The sequence below is a fragment of the Strigops habroptila genome, chromosome 20, assembly GCF_004027225.2.
Source record: "Strigops habroptila isolate Jane chromosome 20, bStrHab1.2.pri, whole genome shotgun sequence".
Lineage (NCBI taxonomy): Eukaryota > Metazoa > Chordata > Aves > Psittaciformes > Psittacidae > Strigops > Strigops habroptila.
In genome coordinates this window covers 4,689,455-4,704,976 of record NC_044296.2, presented here as the reverse complement: position 1 = coordinate 4,704,976, position 15,522 = coordinate 4,689,455, and the positions used below count along the sequence as shown (strand labels likewise).

Genomic DNA, 15,522 nt, shown 5'->3' with positions numbered 1-15,522 from the left:
ACCCTGGACTGGAAGGTGGCTGCCATCCAGCCCAGAATCACAGCACTGGATGCACACTGGGGGTGTTGGAAGAACTGGTTCCCTCTCTGCCCATGTGGGAGGGGAAGGCCATCCCGGCTGAGAGGCCCAAGACGAGAGCCCAAACCAAGTTAATATCATAAACACTCAGTGTCTGTCCTTCTGCCTCTGAAAGTAAGGGCTGAAGAGGTCAGGAAACATACCTTGAGCTGCAGCATTAAAGCCAAACACTACTCAGAAGAACTTCTGGCAACTCAACAAGCTGTCTCCAGATCTCTGTGGATCTCTCTCCCTGACTTCTTTCCCCCTGGGCTGGAGGCAGCCGGGCAGTGCCCGGCCCAGCAGCAAAAAGCTAGAGGTTATCTGCTTCAGCACACAGCACCTACATGAAATCCCACATGGTGAACACACAGGCTGGAAGGAAAAATATCAACAGAAAACCCAAGCAAGAAAAATAATCCCAGGTTCTTTTTGGCTTAGAAGTCACAGAGCAGTATGTCGTTCCCTCTGAGCAAGTGGGCTGTATGGGAAAGGCCCACTGTGCCAATCTGGAATGGGAGGTCACATTCCCCTTGAAGGCATTTCACAAGTTTCCTTCATAAAAGCTCCAGGAAAATTCATCACTGTGACCAGTTCCTGCCAACCAGCTCTGGCTCTTTGCTGGGGGACATCCTGCCTGCACCTCCACCCTGCTGTCAACAGGCCCTGGCTGTGAGCACACGGGCACTTGTCTTGTTTTGCTGCTGTTAAAGACAGAAATCTCCTTGTGGGATCGATTTCTGGGGCTCTTTAGAATAAAAGAAGACAGGAAACCTCTGCAGTGATAAACACTTTCCTGGTCCAAATGCCAAGTACATGGGGGTTCCCATTAAGATCCAGGAGGAGTATGATACGAAATGAGCCAGGAGCGGTGCTTCCCGGTGGCAGCAGCGGCACCGCTGCGGCAGCTGCAGCAGCTTCTCTTTTGTCTGCTTTAACTCAATAACTCTTTGTAGAGATGAAGGGAAACGGCTCACAGGTTCCTCTGCTCAGTGGCCTCCTGGCTACCTGCAGGGCTGCCACCCAGGGAGCCCTCCCAGCAGCAAGGGGGGCAGCAGAGGGACCGCTGCCATGGGCTGAGGGTCAGCCAAGGATCAGTGCGTCTTGAAAACCCCCACAGAACCCCTCTGTTCTAAAGAGAGGGTTAAGGGGAGGTGGCAGGTGGACTGGGACAGTATTGACAGGAGTATTCAATCCCAAAGAGATCAATATTTGGATTAAATTATTCAGAGAAACATCCCAGCCCTCTCATCTCTGAGCACAAGCAGCAGCTGTGACTTCACATTTGTCAGCTCACATCTACTCCCCTGTCCAGCATTAAAACAATAAAATCAAACGCACCCAGCAAAGCTGGGATCTTGGCTTCTAATGGGATGAAGTCTTTTAGAGGCAGTCTCATCTAACATTTCAATCTCTTCAGTCTCTCTAATCTTACCACAAAAGACTTGATTCTCTGTGCAGCAGCCAACTTGCCAGCAACGTCACCCTAACATCTGTTCCATGGGCCAGAGCCCATCTATCCCTGCCATGCCACTGCACCTGGATGGCATTCTGCATGAAACCAGGGAGTAAGGGGGACCACGGAGAGGCCTCTGGTCTTTGTGCTCCTGGAATAACTCGATGCCAAGGAACAGACACCTGCCACGAATGGGAAATGCCCCTTTTCCTCATCCAATATGAAAAGGTGCCTGTGTGGCTCTTTCCAAAGACAGGGGCTCGTCAGCTGCAGCTCTGGCTTTTCTCTTTCCTTACTTTAAGAAGCAACGGACACAAAAGCACAGGCACACAAACAACGCTCACACATTGGTACACAAAGATCACTTTCTGCCCGTGGGGGACACTTAGCCAAGCTTCAGAAATGAAACATCTTTGACAATGGGGGGAAAAGGAAGCCTCAAACCCAAGGTCCTTCTCCTGAAACAGCAAGAGAGACACAGAAGGACGGGCAGTGTCCCACGCTGCTGCCTGGGGCTCTATTCTGCTGCTGCTGCTACCACCTTTGTCTTGCAAAAGGCCTGTTGTTTGATACTGTAAAACTGGAAGCGCAGTTCAGACAAACAGATGGCACAGAAACGAGGATGAGATGGGCAAACATTGCAGGAATACAGAGAATTTGGCAAAAAAAAAAGTATTAATAATAACAGGAACAAAACAGAATTGGAAAAGGAAAGCGACAGAAGAGAAAAAACTAATAATGGGGGAAAAATGAAACCAACAGGAACAAAAACACACAGGAACTAACTTTCAAAGTCAAACTCAGGGTCACTGAGAGGGCTGCTCAGACCAGAATCTGCAGAAAACAGTAAAAAATAAATAAATAAAATATACACTTTTTTAAAAATTTCATGCTAATAAAACAAAAAAACCAACATAAATCTAAAGAGGAAAAGAAAGTTATTTTTTGTGCTGCTCAGGCTAGGAGAGGATACCAAGATGTGCTGGGCTTTCCCCGCTCCGAGCTGCAGAGATGCTCACGCACGCTCCCATTCCCACATCCCCTCTCTGTTTTGCTGCTGGGGACACAATAGAGACGCTGCTGCTGGGCCCTCTGGCTGGAGAAGAGCCTACAGGTCCTCTTCTAAACCACAATGTACATAATTCAAATTCCTTTAGTTCAGACAGCACTTATGGAGCCTTCCCCTGCGAACTGCACCACAATCTCTCCATCACCACCAACACACTCCAAGCTCTGATTTTCCATTTCCATCTTCACCCAACTATTTGCAAAATTTGGTGGGAGGCAGGTGACAAACTCTCCCAAATCCTTTAAAAACCTCTCTCTGCTTTACAAACTATGCAGCAGAGTCAACGAGCTGGATAAACTCTTTGGCTAGATAAACTTATAAAGGAAAGGTGACATCGTTCTAAAGCTAGACTGGACAAAACTCTTTAGAGACGTGCAGACCTTTGCCCAGCAGAGCCTTAGTGGCAGGTCTGCATGTCTGAGCTACCTTTTACAAGCCTCTTAGATCAGAGGTGCAGCATGACCAAACCAGCAGGGTCAATGGAAGACAGACTCGCTCATCTATCCATCGCACTACCTGAAGCTTGGAAGTGCCCTCAGCTGACTCTGTTACCCTGTGGGGACAAGGAGAAATACCCAGCAAGGGAAACACATGGAACAGCATTTCCAGCTGCTTCTTGGCACCCAGGCTAAGCTGGATGGCCACAGCCTGTTATCTTTATTTTGATCTCAATGTAGCTTTTACTTGGGGGAGCTCAGCTCCTTCTCTTGGGTCTCACACCACCACCTCAAGCTCCCAGAAGCCAACCTGAACACTCCCAAAGGGAGCTCCTGTTTGCACCCAGTATATAACACTGAGCCCAGAGAAATCCAAACTGGTGCTGAGCTGCAGCTGGGAACACTCAAAAGATCTCAAACACCTTCGGACTCTCCCGCAAGAGCACCAAGTAAAAGCTGCTTCAGGGACCTGCTGCTGAACTGCTCTGTGTTCAGTCCCTGCATGCTGGATCGAACATTCTTCCATCCCTCCGCTGAGACTCAACCATTCCTAAGCTTGGGCTGATACCAATGGGTTGTTCCTAACTCTTTTTGACATGAAACCCTCAGCTCAGTGCTGCCTTTGTGCTTCCCTCTGGGTACCTATTGACCTACCAGCCCCACCCTAAGAAGACTCAGACAACGCTAAGGACAGGACTGAGATGGGAAGGGGAAACAGGAGCTGCAGAAACATTACTAACAAGCACAACACAGCAAAAAAATACAAACAAACTGAAAACAACAGCCAGCCCCCAAAAAGCACGATAAATTCCTTTCCAAATCCTCAAGCACCAGGAACTCGGAGGCAGAGGTGTGTAACCAGTGTGCAGGCACTGCTCAGCATTGCCAAGTGTCCGTCTGCGTGAGGACATGCCTGCGCCGGGCCGGGTCAGTGGTGGCTTGCAGAGGTGCCATGCAGGCAGCTTAGACATGCATGTGCATGGGGACACACGTGTACAAAAGGAGGGTGCTTCGAGCTGCTCTGCCCAGGAGTGAGGTGCAGTTACACGCCTGCTCAGCGGCCTCAAGCAACTCGCTGCCCTTCTCCCTCCATATAACCCCCGGGGAAGGCCTGGCTCCTCCCAGGAGTGGTTTGGCACGTATGCAGAAAGCACCAGTTCCAGATGTGGCTGAAGCCCTGGGTGCTGGGTAGCACGCCACGCTTCATCTCCATCACCCCAGGGATCTCCCGGTGTGGGGCATGGCGCAGCGCGGCAGCACTGGTGGTCTGGCAAAGCTTGGCACGGCCACGGCTCTTGCAGCTGCACACTTAGCCCAGAGTGCACCAATTTAGTATGTGGGAAAGCCCTTCTTCCTGCCTTGCTAGCGCTGAGTAGAGCCTGTGCAAGGTCCTTGAGGTTCCCCCAGCAAAGCTTTTGTTCAGCAGGCTTGCTCAGCGTAGACAAGGCATGAGGTTCCTTGGCTGCATCCTGGGTCTCAAAGGCAGCACTGCAGCAGCCTTCCCGCAGGCAGGAAGAGGCTATGGAAATGGCAGTTGCTCCACTGCTGCCTTCCCAAGTGAGAAAGGCTGGTTAGCAGCTGGTTACCTGGAGTCTGGAAGTTGATGCGCCTCATTTCCACAGGGTCCTTGGGGTGGTGCGGGGTGATCTCTGCGTTGTTCAGGAGGCATTTTGTCCGTGGCTCCGAATCCTTCCGTTTGCTTTAGAAAATAATTATGATAAAGAAATGAAAAAAACCCAAACCCCAAAAAAACCCAAAACAAAAGACAAACCAACTTACTTATGGGCCTTTTAGCCCCTTTTGTCTTTACAGCTACTCAGGCCACACTGAGACCCAAGCACAGCTCCCACCAAAATCAGGGTCAGATGCAGCCAAAGATATAAGTTACATAAAATGTCTCAGAAAAGGGATGAGGTTTGGAAGGTTTTCAGTGCTGTACTGGATGGGTTCACATCACCCCAGCAGCTTCTGGACAAGCCTGGAAGTTCCTCCTCACAGCAGCAGTACAGGAAGGAGCAGCTGAGGTGTGCGAACTCCCTCCCTGCACAGACAAACCTCCTCTGAACTCTGCAGAGCTCAGCAAGCAGAAACCTTCCAATGCTGGCCACGCCATTCCAGCCTGGAAGAATCTGAGCCAAAACAATCATTTGGAAAATTACAGAACCTTCTGGCTGTGACCTCGGCCATCAAATCCTGATATTGCTCTGTTGGCTTGTTTAGGAGCTCTCGGTGCCTTGCTGCATACAGAGAAGTCAGAGCAGTGGTTTTCAACCTGTTTTGATCTGCAGAACCCTAAAAATCTGGGTTCAAAAACCAGTGTAGACACATCCTCTCCCATCACAGCTGGGCCTGCTGAGATCTGTCTCACCTCCTTGCCAGAAGCTGAAGCCTGCTCCGACCTGCCAGCTGAGCTGCACATATAAGTGCTTTCTACTATATTTGCCTCAAAATGGGTTAGGTTAGCTGAGGCAATGAAAAGTCTTTGCTGATGTGGCTTACTCCCCTTGAAACACATTTGGAAGCAAAGTCCAGTGCTGATCTGGAGCTGTGATAACCTCTGGCAAGAGAACTTCTCCAGTGGGCAGAGAACATGTACCCATACCCTGAGGCTTGCTAACACTGTCCTAGCCCTTCTTTAGCAAGATGGCTGTAGAGCTCCTCACCTCTCCTGCCTGGGTTGCACAGGAGCCTCCAGTAATATGCCTGCAGCAATAACGGCAACTACATAGGCACTGAGGTTACTCAGTACATTTTTAGCTGTTTCTTAATGTCATTAATAGCCAAAGGAAGTGGCATGAGCTCTGCCAGCACTGCATGGGGCAGCATCTTGGAATTACACCACTTTGCAGCTTGGGAGCAGTTTATTTTTGCCACAGTTCTGAAACTGTTGTTAATAGCCCACTGGTTAAACCCATCAGCTACTTCCAGTGAAAGCTCTCCCAGTCTTGGAAATGGTTTGAAATAAGTCTCATTTTTACAGGCATAAACGAACCCTGTTAGAAGTCCCTGGCTAATGGGGCAACAACAGCTTCTGCAACGGGGTGAGGAGAGCTCAGCTGGGAAGATTCTGCTTCCAGTATGCCAGTGGCTCAGGGACAGCCTGGATGGAGCAGTCAGACATGGAGAAAACCCACTTTCATCTCTGACTGCAGCACAAATGGGTGTTTCTCTGCTCCATTAAGCCAGCATTTTATGAGCCATTTACTGTCACTGCTGCTCAGCTTGAGAAAGGGTCATTAAATTTAGGAATGGACAAGCAGGAGAAAGCTGGCCTTTTCTTTGCTTTGTCTGCCCTGATTCAAACATGGTCCCATGCTAGTCTGACACAGCGTTTCTGTTAGGACAGATCTAGTGGTAAGAACTGTACCAGCAAAGCCCCACCACCATGGACAGTAAAACACTACCTAACACACAGCAAGAACGAACCTAAGTAAATGGCAAATCTGGTGCTCTTACCTGTCTGGCTTGCTGTCCAGGAAAGCAGTAAGTGGAGAAAAGACAAGACAAATGTTCAGGTTAGAAAGGACTTGCAGAGGAAAGGGGAAGCATTTGCTCAGCCCTAACCCTGGTAGCACAGGTGGGACCAGCAAAGATCACCCACGTAGATCAGTGCTAACGAGCACCAACAAGGACCATGTGTGGCCCTGACCCCAGAGCACTTGTGTGCATGGGATCAGGTGCTGTGATGTGACACAGCCATGTGTATAATCAAACACACCCGTTCAGATGGAAGATGGAGCAGGGTTAAATGAGCTCCCTCCAGCCTTGGTACAAGATGTCCCAGACAAGGACACCCCTGCACTGGCCATAGTTTCCATCCTGCCCCTTGGACCTATTTTTCTCAGCATCTGCTTCCTCTCCAGTTCTCTTTCGTTGCACAGAGTGGCCTGTGTGTGCTCAAGGGTCCCCCATTCTAGTCCGCACACCATGAGCTGCTCAGAAGGCCAAGGAAAGGGAGAGATTTCCAGGGGTTGTTCCCTTCTCTCTCCTGCAGACTCACACGACAGCCCTGCTCTCATGTCCCAACTCCAGCTGAAAACCAGTTTGAGAACAATGGAGGTCTCTGCAGCTCCACAGCACAAAGGTGCTTTCTCTGCATCACCCCCAGTGTGCACACAAAGAGCACAGACAGGGCAGCCTGAGGCTGTGGCTGACAGCAGGTCTTCTGAAGGAGACGGGCAAGAGACCTGACAAACTCATTGCACATATGCCACAGCAGACTGTAAGACAAGCACAACTCTCCTGAGAGTGCCATTGGGTAGACTCTGAAGCAGCAAGTCCCTGCAACCTACTGCTAATCTCTCCTGCACCCATCAGACCGTTCCATCACATCATTTGTGCCTCAGGGCTCCTCTCTTCTTGCTGGTGGAAGGATTTGCCCTCAGCTGACAACTACAGGACCACGGAGGGAATTCCCTTTATGGGTCAGAGCTGGGGACATTCCGAATGGTCACCGAACCGGACAAGAAGCATCTCTTACTTTTTGTAGAGTAGGATGGCAATGACAATGCAGATGATGAACACGACGGCCAGGACGGGCCCGATGACCCAGATCAGCCCTTCCTCTCCATCAATGATGGGCTGTGGGTCAGGGTTGTCCAGCTGGATGGGGTCAGAGAACGGACTAGCAGCAAAAGTCTGGAAGACACGAAAGATTGTGGAACCCAGTTCAGAGATGGAATGGGGACTGAAAACAATGGGCAAGCATACAGTATTCCACAAGAGGAAGTGCTAGAGAGGATGTGAGCTCTCTGCAGCACAAACCAAATAACAACAGAGAAAATGTACTCTTAATCCTATTGAAAAGACTCTCATCTGTGAGCATCCATATGACAGGTATGTTCCTCCTCCAACGGTCCTGGCAAGACACACCATTGGAAGATCACATTCACTTGATGTTGTAGACTGCCTCGTGCCTATGGCTTACTTGGTCTTGTAGACAGGAAAGTGCTTTTGGAAAACCAGTTGACTCTGCCTGTGTTCCACCACATCCCTGAGCCCTCTCCATGCCACAAACACACAAACCCTTTTTCCAAGCTTTCATGTAACCATCTGGATTTTCACAGTCAGATGGGATTACAGAGAAAGAGGGAAGGGATTAAACCAAGAATTAACGCTCAGGAACAGTCTGGTCTGGTGACTGAAAAAGCCCAACCCTTACAATTAAATATAGATTAATAAATATAGTATGCCTCCTCTGCAGGGAGAGGAGAATCAGAGGCACATTCAAACCCATCCGACTCCTAACTACTGAGCATTGCCTGCTTGTTCTTCATGAGTGCTACAATCTCTGCACCCCAGGAAGGATGCATAGCCATAGAACCTACAGAACCTAAAATGCACAGAGGTTTGGGACAGGCCTGGTTTGGGACAGGGCAAGAACAGGAGATTTGGGCTCTGGGTCCTTGAACTCTATCAGCTCTGAGCAAGACTGAAGTAGTGCTGCATACATGGGAGCTGCAGTGCATCCAGGCTGTTGGGAGATGCAGGACCTTGTTCTAAAGCAGAAATTACCACAAGCTGCAGTAATCCGATTGAGAAACCCATTCAGAAGCGTGTCAGCCTAATCCTTTAATATCAAATAAACAACTCAATATTTATTTGGGGGAAAAAACCCTCTGAAAACCTTTCCTTTCAAATAGCTCCCTGCTACAACTCCACAGGGGGATTTAAAAACAACAAAGTATTAGACTGCTTCCTATTGTGTATGTGGGAGGAGGCAGGTAAATATTAAAACAGTTGTTTTCCTAAAGCCAAACAGCACCACTGAAGGTGCTGAAGTGGTAGAGAGCACATGGAATTTGCCATAAAAAAATGCTCCCCTCTCTGCTTGGCGAGGAATTTAGTAATGACCAGGGTGTGTGACATGCTGCTCTCAAAGCAGGATGTCCAGGGTCGCTCTAAGGGCAGGCTTTACAAGAAATTACTCCTTGGAAAGGGGTTTGACTTAAGAGATCTCTTAACTTCAGTGTGGTTCTGAGCTGACACTTCAGTACTCTCCATTCTGGACTCAAATCTGGAGCCACAAGTGTAGCATGTCCTGCTTAGGAGGACTGTCAACATGCAGCAGCAGTGCACAAAGGCTCGCGTCACCTTGGAAGAGCACATTTGCTGCATGCAGACACCAGCACAAACAGCTCAAACAGCCACATGCAAAAGCTGCACAGTTGCACTGGAAGGGCTTTACAAAGGAAAAAGCTTCAAGCTGTGGAATCTGGTGGGAGAGAGTTATGGAGAATGCCAGGAGGGCACCAGGGTGTCTCTGGTCAATAGTGGGCACAGAGGGTCACGAGCACCTGGAGAGAAAGCAGCAGCACTTACAGCCTCGGGCTCCTGGAGCACAGCCAGGATGAAGATGACGTATTTCTGCCCTGGCTCCAGGGCTCTGTTCTCAAAGTTGTCATAGTGCTTCATGTCCCCCAGGATGAAGTGGGAGGGGAGGGAGCGAAACCGGGCAGCGATGTAGGGCTTGGGGAAGTCCAGTTGTCGGGAGTGACGCAGGCTTCGGCGGCGGAGCCTGGCAATGTCCTGCACGAGCTGGAGGAAGCAAAGGAACGCTCTGAGCCCTGATGCCTTCAGCACCATCAAGGGAGCAGGAAGGAAGAAGAGCCAAACCATCCCACTCAGAGTGGCCTCACCTTAGCTACTCAGAACGTGGAGCTCAGACACGCCTAAGCCACCTTTCCCAGGCTCTCAGGTCACCATCCCATCCATTACAGCTCTCTCCCTACAGTTGCCTTCAGTCTCACCCACACTCACCTCCTCCAGGTCCATCTCCTCAGGGCTGCCCAAGGGATTGAGGAATTGTCCTCCTCGGGACTTCCTTAGAGGCACCACCACAATGTAAAAAGCCCTAAGAAATGGGAATAATCAGAAGAAATAGAAGGAATTACTCTCTTTCTACAAGCCACAGAAGAATAGAGTGCACACACTGATGTGGAAGGCTGGGTTCGCCCGAACAGCCCCACTGGCTCAACCCAGCAAGCCCTTGTTTTTCATTTAGCACAGTTGTTATTGCTGCTCCTAGAATGAGCTTGGATTCAGTGGCAGCCCCATATGACAGCCCCTTATTTACTCCCTTTGCATTTCTTCGGCATCCCCTGCCAGAGCTGGGAAGTGGCTCCAAAAGACAACAGGCTGAAAATGCAGGGAATGCCTACCCCGTACTGCCCTTGTGGCCTCCAGCCATCAGGGCTGCCCCTTGCAGCACAAACTGAGCCCCACACATGTGCAGCTTAACAGAAACCTACTGGACAGGCACCGAGCTCTTCACATCTGGGAGAATCACCACCACGTTGCCATCAGCATCAGGCTTATGGGTCACCTCTGGCTTCTTTGACAACATGTCAGCGGCGGTCCAGGCTGCCACGTTCTGCTGCAGCCCACCCATGCTATTGCCCCGGCTCATCAGGACGAAGTTGTAGAACGTGCGGGGCTTCAGGTTGGTGATGAGCTTCTTGGTGGTGCGGCCGTCCACATCCACGTTCAGCCCGTTGTACTGGATCTGGGGGAGGCAAAGAGGCAGCAAAGTTGTACCAGGAGCAAGGCCGAATGCTCGAGCAACCAAACTCCTTCCTCCTTCCTCCCACGGGGCACCCAGAGCTGGTGCAAACACAGGAATAGAAGGATGTAAATGGGGGGCTGTCTGTCTCTTGTGCCCACTGCAGGGTCCCCAAACATAAAGCAGATGCAGGCCAAAGCCTTGAGACTTCTCTGGGAGGAGGAATTTGTGGTAACCTGCCTAGGGAGGCAGCGATTTGGTAACAGAGGTGGGAACGCAACCCAACAGCCCTGATTTCCAGTTCACCTCCTTGATCTAATAGTGACTGACCATTACCTGCCCATACCTCAGGCAGGAATCCAGAATTCCTGCCTCTTACAATCTCTTATTCAAACCAACAGACAAGACTCCCAGGAAACTGGGAAGAAACACAGTTCTGACTCCTCCATTGCACTTGCCTTGTATGGGGTGGGAGAGTTGTAGTTCTCAGGGAACTCCCAGCTCAAAAGGACAGATGTCTTTGTTACCATCTTCACCTTGAAGTTTTTGGGTAAAACTGCGGAGAGAAAAGTGAGGAGGAAGGGGAGAAAGGAGAAGAAAAGGCAGCAGAGGGAAGGAAGAGCAAGAAAGAGAAGGAAGAGAATGTCAGGCACTGGCAAACGGGCCTGCCAGGCTGGGTCTGGCTGCCACTGCAGGAATGGAAGGACTCGCTCCCTCCTCCACACTTTGCTTAAGTTTTGCCAAGGTCCATCTCCCTGTGCTCCCTGTCCCCACGCCTAACCCCAGGGAGGGGTGAAAGAGGGACATGTGGCTTTGCCCACACACTTATGGGTCTGGGTGGCTGCTGCAGGAACGAGGTGCTGGCTTTCTGAGCATGCTCAGGTGAGGAAACCCATCCCAGGTCACGTCCTGAGGATTTGTGATTGTTCTGTTTTCTTTTGGCTGTTTGCAAAAGCTGAAGAAAATGCTCTTCCCACCTGTACAGCGACTGAGCCCCACTTCAGGTGCCAGTGAAAGAAGGGTGTCCGGACTTAACTTAGAAGAAAGTGGTAAAAGGGACTTACCTGGCACAAGGCAGAGAGGAGCTGAGGGACTCAGTGTGAAACCAGAGTGCTCTGCATTTACTCACGAGCCTGGCTGAGCCTGGCTTGACCTCTCCAGCTCTCTGCCTCCTGGCACCAGCCCCGGTTACAAGGGGAGAGAGGGAGGAGAAACCGGTAAGTCCTACCTTGATCCAGCTGGAACGTCCGATACTGGACAATGGGGCTGTATGGCCCAGGGCCTTTACTGGTGTGAGCCCGGATTTTAACATCATAGGCGGTGTTGGGTTTGAGGCCGTTGAGGGTGTAGGAGTTCTCTGGGGAGGGGGGCAGGTCTTTTTCCAGCAGGTTGCCGGGAGAACCGGCTTCCCGGTAAGCCACGGTGTATTTGACGATGGCTCCGTTCCTCTCGGCCAGCACGGGCGGGAGCCAGCCAAACTGGACCGACATGGAAGTGATGTTGCTCGCCTCGAGGATTTGGGGGTAACCCTTGGGGATGTCTTCAGGGGTGGTGAGTTCCTGCACAGCTTCCTCCCCAAAGCCAGCCCGGCTTTTCACGGCCAGCTTGAAAACATACGTGGCGCCTTTGTGGATGCTGGGAGCAGTGTACTTATCCTCCAGGGCTGTGAACTCCAAGGTAGCCAGGGGGTCGACATCCTTGCGGCCAAACTGGAGCCGGTAGCCCATCACCTGGCCTTCTGCATCCAATGGAGGCTCCCATTTGACCAGAAGAGTGTTCTCCTCTGTCTGATGCACAGACAGGATGGGCTTCCCTGGGACTAGGAGAAAAGAGAGACACCTTCTGTCAAACACCAGGCAGGGTTGCTGGTGAGGAGATGCAGAGACTCTTAAGCCGCGGCAACAGGTTCCTTAAATCACAGAATCCCAGACTGGTTTGTGTTGGAAGGGACCTTAAAGCTCCTCCAGTTCCAACCCCTGCCACGGGCAGGGACACCTTCCACTAGAGCAGGTTGCTCCAAGCCCCTGTGTCCAACCTGGCCTTGAACACTGCCAGGGATGGGGCAGCCACAGCTCCTCTGGGCAAATCACAGCAAGTTCTCAGCTTGACTCTGTGTACTTCAGCGTATCCCCTTGTAAACTGAGCTCTGCTGCCCATCCGTGGCACATGTGGAGGGTCTCTATCAAGTTTAGGAAAGGAATCATAGAATCATAGAATCAACTGGGTTGGAAAAGACCTTTCAGATCATCAAGCCCATCAGCTACCACTGCCAACGTGTCAGCTGTGAAGCACTGACATTTCTGGATTTATTTTCTTCCCTCTCCTCAGGATGGAAAGGTGTGTACAGCTCCTCCCTTATCCCTGCACCACATACCCCACAGCTGGGAAGAACAAACTCAGGAGTCCTGATTCCCAGGCTCCTATCCTAATCACCTGAACAGATTGCTTCCCAGGGCAGGGGAGAATGAACACTGGAGTCCCCCAAACTCCCATCCTCCCTCTGTCTCCATTAGACAGCACAATTCATGCAGAAAGAGACTGGAACAGATTGGCTCAGGCTGGGAAGTCCAGAGCAGCTGAGGGTGAAGTAATGAAGGATGGGAAGGGAAGGCTGGGCAGCCCCAGGTCCTGAGCAGCAGGCACGAGGCCAGCTAAGTGGTACAGAAAGAAGGATGCACACAAGAGAGTGGAAACAGAGCCCCAAATCTGTGCGAGGCAGAGGGTAGGGGGAGTTGCTCTGTGCAGCTTCTCTCCTCTGGAGAGGAAGGGAACAGACAGCTGAGTGTTGGTGTGTTTTCAGTGAGCTCCCTCCTTAACCTGTCAGTTAGTTCCTCCACACGTGGGGGGATATTGCAGGAGCTCGGCAGTACCGTGCCTCTGCCTAATGAGCCCTGGCACTGCCCAACTGCTAAGCGAGCCCACAGCCACAGTTAAATGACATGTGTAGGCCCAGAGGCTCCTGAAGCTGGAGAAACCAGAGCATTAATTCCAGCAGCTCACGCGTCATTTACACTCAACTCCTCTATTAGACATCTAATTTCCTTCTCTCCGCCTTGGCACTTCTTCTGGTTGAACAGGAGGAGGAGAGAGAATGGAGTTAGGAGAGATCCTAGCCCGCTCTGGCAGCACAAGTCCAGGTTGGAAAGCTGTAGTGTGGCTAAGGAAGAGAGCAGGAGGGAGCTGGCAGGGAAGGATGGGGCCTGGGTCAGGGGTCCCGGCAGAGTCAAAGTGGGGAAATCATTCTGCCTGCGGCATCGACTGACATCTGACCACGGGGATGAAGGGCTGTCTCTGAAACAAATCACAGAATCATAGAATGGTTTGGGTTGGAAAGGACCTTAAGATCATCTAGTTCTAACCCCCCTGCTATGGGCAGGGATGCCAAAGGATGGCTAAGGAGCAGTGCTGGGAGAGCCTCCCTCGGAAATGCTCAGAAAGACATTAAAGAAAAAGGCAATGCCATTGCCTTTATGCCTCAGTTTTTATCACAAACGTTACTATTATCAGCTGAGCTCAAAAATATTATATTTGCACAACAAATATTGTTTGGAAGAAAGGTGAGAAGAAAGTGAAGGTGGGGGGGGGCTGAAGTGTTCTATTTTGCAATTGGTTTGGACAGTAAAGGAGAAAACTGGATCTATTACTGTATTTAAATTCAGCCCCTAGCCCTGAATGATAAAGAAAGAAATCTTTCCTCACAGAAACTATATTGACTCAACACTGCAAAGAAGGTAAGAATGTTACAGAGCCATTTGAAAGATTTCTTTTAAAATGGCTATTTCAAGGCGGGGGGAAATTGAGTTTTGGGTAATAGCAGCTGTGCTGGAGAAAACATCCCTCTGTGACTGATCACCTGCGCTGCAAATCCTAATGGGGAGAGATGAGGGAGGGTGACAAGAGAGAGTGACGAGGCAGGGAGGCAGAGAGAAAGGCTCTGGGAGAGAAAAGTTGAAAGAGTAGAGAGCCTTGAGAAGAAGGAAATGAGAGGAGAGAACCAGGGAGCTTGTGAGAAGAAACATGGATAAAGCCAGAGGGGGAAGAAGAAGGGGAGTGAAGGAAAAGGCCTCTGACAGCGCATTGACACTACAAGGCTGAGGACAGGAGCCTGGATGCTGACATCCAAACGTACCCTGCTGTAACATCTGCAAGAGTTGGTGTCCTGGAAAGCAACCTTGTTCTCTTGTGTACTGTTCTCCACGCAGGAGAGGCAAGAGGGCAGAGAAAGGCTGAAATCCCACTCACTTGTCTGAACACAAGAACATAGAACGAGATGAAGATGTGAGTTAGGGCAGGGAAAAGGCAAGGGCAGGGAGGGCAGCCGTGGCTCCAGCCCTGGGTGCTTCAGGGCAGGGCTCCTGAGCCCTCTCTGTCCTGTACCCTCAGCTGAGTGTCTGTGCTGCCTCCAAGGCCTGAACAGAGGCTTCAGGCTAATTATGCAGTGCTGACCAAAAGCCTTCGATTCCTGCAGAGGCACCGAGCAATGTTCTTCCCGAAACAAGGGATGATGTCAGCTTATGCAGCTGCTACAGGCAGGCTGCAGATGACTGCCCCCAAACTAAGAAGAAAAGAAACAGCCAGGGATGGGAAGTTAGTAGACAAAGGAAAGAAACAAGAAGGGGAAAAGCAATTCTTCTGGCAGCAGGAACAAAAGAAAAGAGCACGAGCAAAACAGGGTGAGAGAAGGCAACCACAGTCCAACAAATGATGGGCTGGACAAGGGACAACTCCAGATCTAGGCACTGTAGTCTTTCTCCATTACATGAAGCCCTTCCCACGCTGCACAAGTGGGAATGCAGATGCGGACAGGACAGGTGGAGTGTGTACCTCTCCTTTCTGCCTGCAGCACAGCTCTTTGGAGGAGCTGGGATACCCTGCTGCCCTTTGTCATTCCTCTGCTTCAGCCCTGCCATCCTGGCTTGGCACTACATGCTCTGTACTCAGGCTGGCAGATACTTTGCCACAAAGAATAGGTCAAAGGGAGGAATGAATCGGGGTGGTATGT

The 15,522-nt window shown here is 50.7% G+C and overlaps 1 protein-coding gene across 10 annotated transcripts in view; it reads right to left on the bottom strand.

Annotated features, from left to right (window-relative positions):
• The window catches only part of PTPRS (protein tyrosine phosphatase receptor type S), a 98,138-nt gene that overhangs the window by 16,863 nt on the left and 65,753 nt on the right, over nt 1-15,522 (bottom strand). For 4 of the 10 annotated variants that reach the window (XM_030509390.1, XM_030509392.1, XM_030509391.1 and 1 more), the window contains 9 exons: nt 11,749-12,339; nt 10,979-11,076; nt 10,270-10,523; nt 9,779-9,872; nt 9,341-9,556; nt 7,500-7,657; nt 6,476-6,487; nt 4,606-4,718; nt 2,300-2,347 (listed from right to left, as the gene is read on the bottom strand). In XM_030509390.1, the coding sequence (XP_030365250.1) occupies nt 2,300-2,347; nt 4,606-4,718; nt 6,476-6,487; nt 7,500-7,657; nt 9,341-9,556; nt 9,779-9,872; nt 10,270-10,523; nt 10,979-11,076; nt 11,749-12,339 (1,584 nt within the window). The remainder of the gene's footprint in view (nt 1-2,299; nt 2,348-4,605; nt 4,719-6,475; nt 6,488-7,499; nt 7,658-9,340; nt 9,557-9,778; nt 9,873-10,269; nt 10,524-10,978; nt 11,077-11,748; nt 12,340-15,522) is intronic. The other 6 variants (XM_030509394.1, XM_030509395.1, XM_030509396.1 and 3 more) reach the window with 3 other exon arrangements.